The sequence below is a fragment of the Mandrillus leucophaeus genome, unplaced genomic scaffold (assembly GCF_000951045.1).
Source record: "Mandrillus leucophaeus isolate KB7577 unplaced genomic scaffold, Mleu.le_1.0 Scaffold3, whole genome shotgun sequence".
In the NCBI taxonomy this organism is placed as follows: Eukaryota; Metazoa; Chordata; class Mammalia; order Primates; family Cercopithecidae; genus Mandrillus; species Mandrillus leucophaeus.
Genome location: NW_012103142.1, coordinates 9874015 through 9880311, shown reverse-complemented (window position 1 = coordinate 9880311; position 6297 = coordinate 9874015). Strand labels below are relative to the sequence as shown.

The 6297-nt window shown below is 52.6% G+C and overlaps 1 protein-coding gene across 1 annotated transcript in view; it reads left to right on the top strand.

Annotated features, from left to right (window-relative positions):
* The first annotated feature begins 133 nt into the window (after positions 1-133).
* The window catches only part of LOC105544410 (chromosome unknown open reading frame, human C6orf132), a 48787-nt gene continuing 42623 nt past the window's right edge, over positions 134-6297 (top strand). Inside the window, exon 1 of the mRNA XM_011986897.1 lies at positions 134-421. Coding sequence (XP_011842287.1) covers positions 277-421 — 145 coding nt within the window. The 5' untranslated portion in view covers positions 134-276. The remainder of the gene's footprint in view (positions 422-6297) is intronic.

The window sequence follows — 6297 nt, the reverse complement described above, 5'->3', positions numbered from 1 at the left end:
GCTCCATTCTGGCCCATGGCCTGCTTTGGGGAATAAAGTTTTGTTAGAACATAGCCAACTATGCCCTTCATTTACATATGGTCTATGGCTAGAGTCTGTCTCTTATACACATCTAGATGTGTATAAGAGACAGGTCGCCCGGTGCGCGGGCGGGGAGGACGGCGGGGGACATGGCCTGGTAGAGTCCCCTGGGGAGACCGTGCGGAGTTCAGTCCGGGGCAGGGCAGGGCAAGGGAGGGAAGGTCCTTCCCTGGCGCCCGCGCGGGCTGCGGCAGCATGAAAAAGAACCAGACCGTGCAGGGCACCTTCAGCAAACTCTTCGGGAAGAAGCACACCACCAGCCCCAGCACCTCCCTCTACGCCACCAACCCGCCCTGGATCTTCACCCAGGAGGCCCCGGAGGAGGGGACCAGGGGCTTCGGTGAGTGCTCCGGAGACGAAGGGCGCTAGGGCAGGGCCGGCGGCGCTGTCTCCTGGAGGCGCGGAGGGGAGGGACACGTTGGAACCTGCGGACTGGCCAAGAGCAGCCGCCGGGCAGGAGAGGAGGCGTCGCACCGGGGTGTCTGGGAAGGGACGTGCGGTGAGAGAGGTGCGGGAAAAGAGGGGACCCCCCCACCACGGGTAGGTGGGAGAACTTTGCCGCCCCTACCTCTGACCCCAGGCCCTCCTTGGAGGTGTTTAATTCCCCACTTGGCGAATCCGATGCTTGTGTTACTGTTAGCGGGACGGCTTCCGGAGGTTTGCGGTATCTCCCCCGACCCCCACCGCTACAACACCCCCATTCTGGCTGAAGCAAAAGTTTTCCTGGAGAATGGGGGCTAAGGAGCATTCTCCTCCCTCACCCTTTGCACTCCCTGTTTCCCCAGCCCACGTGGCAGAGAGGGGGCTGCTCTCTGGGTGCTCACAAACTTGGCTCTGGCTAGGTGAGGCCCAGGAAAAAACAACAGGCGCAGCTGCTACCAGGTTACCAGCCTGTTTGTGACACCAAGTCACTTATTGGGGCCACAGGCTCCTGCCAGGTCAACCTGGGACCTGGGCTGTCTCTGGGCTAACACCGAGGAGCCAGAAATGGGACAGTGGAGGCCAAGGAACCCCCTCCCTGACTGCCAGCTGCCGCTGACCCCGGAATCAGACTGGTGTGTCTCTGCAGGCCTCTAAAAACATCGCCCTGGCTTATCCCCAGGCTCTGGCTGTGGGTCACCTTATCATTGCCTCATTTTGCAATCTGTATTCTCTATAACTAGGGGAAACCAGCGGCTAGAGACAGAAATCCATTTCTTGTGTATGACATGTGACTCTGGAACCCCCAGGTTGGGGGGGGGGTGGCTTCTAGGCCCAAGGAAGGACACCCATCACTGCTTAAGCTTGCCTGCCTTCATTCTCACCATATTATCTTCACTGATCTTTATAGCCACTGTGCTGGGACCCACAGTGGATGTCATAGCCTTGGTGCCTGCTGTTGGACTCAGTTCAGCACCCAGGTTGCCACAGCCAGGACACAAGGCACCGTGGATACAGCCAGGACACAAGGCACCGTGGATAGGAGCAGGAAGGGCAAAGTGTTGCCTCTTCCTGGCACAGGGATCTCAGATCCGGAGTGAACAGAACTAACCATATGCCATTTAGTCCTTTCTGAGCCTTTGCTATAAACGATTATTAAGCATAAAAGCAGAGAAGAGAGATGACCTCTGAGTGAAACTAGCATTCAAGCTGAGAGGAAAGGGCATTCCTGGCAAAACAAATAGTAGAAGCAAAGACCAGGAGGAGCAGGGCAAGTGGAGGCATGGTGTAGGCACTCCCAGACACAGGTGTGCGGGAAAGTGCCTGTGAGCCAGGACACTTCTTTCCCTCTCAACGGAGGCACCATGGAAAGAGCATTTATCATTCCCTTCTTAGGTGCAAGATGCCATTCTAAAATCTTTGTGTTACAGATTCATTGAAATCTCATCTGGAGTCTGGCACTATTATTATCATTCCTGTTTGACAGATGAGGAGACTGAGGCACGGGGAGGTTAAATAATATGCCCAAGATCACACAACTTTCAATGCTGGAGGCAGCATTTTTCTAAGTCCACAATTTAATGATTTTTAGTAGACTGTTTACACAGAGTTGTGCAACTATCACCACCATCTGGTTTTAGAACATTTCCATGACCTCCAAAATCTCCCTTATGAGGCAGAACCAATATTTGAACCCAGGCAGTCAGGCTCCAGAGATCACACTCTTAGCGGGTTTGCTGAATTAACTCTGCAGAGGAAGGCGATCCAATGGTGAATTTTACTTGAGGGGCATCTATGTGGAAAATACCACACACACACCCCCTTCCTCCCTCAAGGGGAGGCCTCAGCCATGCCTCTCAGCCACTTCTGCATTTTGCCTAGGCTGTGCAGGCTGCTAGTGGGCATCAGCACCTCTGGTGAGGGAAGAGGGCCTGGTCCCCTGTCACCTCCAGCCAGCTGCTGCCCTCATCAGCCTGGGCAGAGCTGGAGCCCAAAGGACAGCTCCTCCCGTTCCTCAAGGCAGGGCTGGGCCTCCAGCTGACTCAGCTTGGTCTTGCCTGCACAGGGAGTGGTGGAAAACATCATGCGTCCAGCAGAACAGCGCCCCAGTGTTTCCGGGGTGTTCCCTGGGGTGCCACTGGGCGTGGCAGAAGTCCTCCTCCCTGCTCTGCTTGGAGTTAGGGAGAGGAGGGACCAGTGTTGGGGATTCTGTGATGGGATGCAGGTGCAGCCCTGACTTGGCATCCTGTCTCTGTCAATACGTGGGGCTGAGCACTCTCTGGGCCTCAGTTTTTTCTTCTGTTAAAGGGGATAGTGTCCAGGCTGCCTGCAGGGTAACTGCCTGAAGCAGTATTTATGGCAGTGCTTTGAAAAGCATTAAAACGAAAAACTCTAAAGCAGAGTGTCCAATCTTTTGGCTTTCCTGGGTCACATTGGAAGAAGAATTGTCTTGGGCCACACAAAATACACTGACACTAATGACAACTGATGAGCTAAAAAACAAAACAAAAAAATGCAAAAAAAAAAAACGCCTCATAATATTTTAAGAAAGTTCACAAATTTGTGTTGGGCCACCAGTTGGACAAGCTTGCTCTAAAGCAAGGATTGGCACATTACAGTCCTGGCTCCATTCTGGCCCATGGCCTGCTTTGGGGAATAAAGTTTTGTTAGAACATAGCCAACTATGCCCTTCATTTACATATGGTCTATGGCTAGAGTTGAGTAGCTACAAAAGACCTCATGGCCTGCAAAGGCTAAAATATTTACTATTTGGCCCTGCACAGAAAAAGTTTACTGGCCCCTGCTCCAAGGCATGATTTATTACTGTGAGATCATTCCCAGCATGGAGCACTTCCTGCCCCTGCCTGCTTCAGCTCCTCTTGCTAACACTGTAGACTAGAGGAAACTGAGCCATGACAAGGCTATTTCAAATGTCTCACAGAGAGTGGGATTAGAGTTCCATAGGGCCCCTGAGTCTGTGACATTCCCCTTGAGCCTGGGGTGAGATGCTGGCGATATCCAGCCCTTGGAGAACAGGTGGTGGAATGGCAGGGAGAAAAATCAATGTAGGGATGTGTAAGGGAATGAAGCAGTAATCAACCGTTTGCTCTGTGGTTGCAGCCATGTAAAAATCTGTTTGCACAAGGGTAGGCTGGGTACAGAGGGTAAATGCAAACAGTCATGTGAGGGTGGTGACGAGAAAATTTTTCTTTACAGAATTTCTCTAATATGTATTCCAGCAATTAGGAGGCCTTCACTGAATACATTTGCAATCCTAACGAAGTCTTCTGCCCTCTCCCAGCCCAAGCAAGGCCACACGATTGTGTGTGTGTTTTTTTTTAAATGCATGAGAAAGCAGAGATGTGGATCTTTGCAAATCCCAAGATAAGGGACTGGGCTGCTACTGGAGACAAAGCTGCCAGTCACTCAGGACTCCTCCCTTGCGTCTTGGATTAACTGAGCCAAGATTCTTTATCTACCACCACTGCACCCGCCACCAGCAATGGGACACCCTTGTTTGCTAGAGGACTCTCTTTCCTGCCCTGTTCCTCTAAATGGGACGGCTCACAGCTACCGCAGACATTTATTTGAAATGCAGATTCTGGGCCAGGCGCAGCGTCTCACGCCTGTAATCCCAGCACTTTGGGAGGCTGAGGCAGGTGGATCACGTGAGCTCAGGAGTTTGAGACCAGCCTGAGCAACATGGCAAGACCCTTTCATCTCTATTAAAAATACAAAAATTAGCCAGGCTTGGTGGCATGTGCCTGTAGCTGCAGCTACTCAGGAGGCTGAGGCGGGAGGACTGCTCGAGTTCAGGAGGCAGAGGTTGCAGTAAGCCAAGATCGCGCCACTGCACTCCAGCCTTGGTGGCAGAGCGAGACCCTGTTTCAAAACAGAAAACAAAAACCAAAACAACCCCAGCACTTTGGGAGGCCAAGGCAGGAGGATTGCTTGAGCCTGGAAGATAGAGGCTGCAGTGAGCTATGATGGCGTCACTGCACTACAGCCTGGGTGGCAGAGCGAGATCCTGTCCTCCCCACTTCAAAAATAATTAATTAATTTCAGATTCCTAGGGTCCCACCTCAGGCACAGGAAGTCAGAATCTCTGGGCTAGGGTCTGGGCTCTGGGGGTTTTTTGAGACGGAGTCTCACTCTGTTGCCAGGCTGGAGCGCAGTGGCACAATCTCGGCTCACTGCAACCTTCTGCCTCCTGGGTTCAAGCGATTCTCCTGCCTCAGCCTCCCCGGCCCACGCCACCACACATGGCTATTTTTGTATTTTTAGTAGAGACGGAGTTTCACCGTGTTGGCCAGGATGGTCTCTTGACCTCTTGATCTGCCCACCTGGGCCCCCCAAAGTGCTAGGATTTACAGGCGTGAGCCACCGCGCCCAGCCTTTAGGCTCTGGGTTTTTAGCCAGCTTCAGGGGAATTGTTTTGTGCAGGAAGATATGAGAATCCTGGTATTTCCTTCCCCACATGAAGCAAGGCTATTCTCTTTCCCTTTAGGACTCCCTGCAGGCCACATGGTAGGTTCTACATAAATATGGAAAGAATGTGGCCAGCTCCTTATCGGGAGGACCCTAGTGCCCTCTGGTGTGGCTGCAGTTTCTGGTGTTCCTGTTCCCTGGGTCTCCTGGCCCTGTGCTTCAGGTCCTGCTAAAGGGTGGGAAACTCCCACTTCTTACCCCTGGAGCCAGGTGCTGAGCACTTATTTCCCCCCAGGGCCAGGCTGGCACCAGCCTACCAACTTTTGTTTACTCCTGTCCCCTGGAGGTGTGCTGTGGTTTGCCAGCAGTCCAGTGCACACATATACACCCTCGGCTGCCCCATTATATAAGCTTCTCTTGTCACTCTAGTTCAACTTCAGAAAGCCAGGCCTGCCCTTGACCCCTACAGACCAGCTACAAGGTGCCCCTTCTCTCCTAGCCAATAGAGTAATGACAGTAATGCAATTATTATCACCAGACTCTGGAGTAAAAGCTTTGTACGTCTTCTCAGTTGAGGAAACAGACTCAGAAGGAAGGCTTAGATAGGTGAAATGACTCAGTCATTCCAGTCCGGTGTAGCTCAAACATCGAAGTGCATCCAGTCATCTGGAATCTTGTTAAGATTAGATTTGTTTCGGTAGTTTCGGGATGAAGGGAGAGTCAGCATTTCTCACAAGTTCTGGGGTCTGCACACTGAGTGGCAAGTCCTAGCTTGGAAGAAGAGGGCCCTGTTCACTCTGCTCCTCCCTCTTAGTCCCCACATGCAGGGTTGTGGGGGGCGGCGCCCAAGACTCCTTTTCTGTTCCCTCCTCCTCTACTCTGTGGCTCCCTGCCCCTCCTCCCCTCCACCCCAGCCCAACCTTCAGCGTCCGCTCTGCCTTAGACAAAGGCCTCTCTCTGGTCCTCAGGTCAGGCCTGCTGGGACTTGCTGGGAAAGACTGGCCTTTTTAGGCTCCTGTCATGTGGACTTGCTAATTAGCAAGAAAAGGCCTCATTAACGCCATTTGTGAGTTACATTCACATAGGGCCGCCCCCGCTGCTTCCCTGAAAGGCAGGGGCTCCCCTAGTGGCCGATAATTGGATGCCACACTTCATACTTCACTGTCCAGCACCCCCATTCTATATCTACAGTGAGGTAGAAGTAGAAAGAGGTCTGTTTTGGGATTCTGGGTTACTCTTAGTCAAGGCAAAAACTCCCCAAGCTAAGGCCGGAATCCTCCTAAGCCCCAGGAATCCAATCAGACCTGTAGCCAGTGCTCCTGAGGTCATTTAGGGGCTCCTGGCAATTTGGGGCCCCAGCCCTCCTCC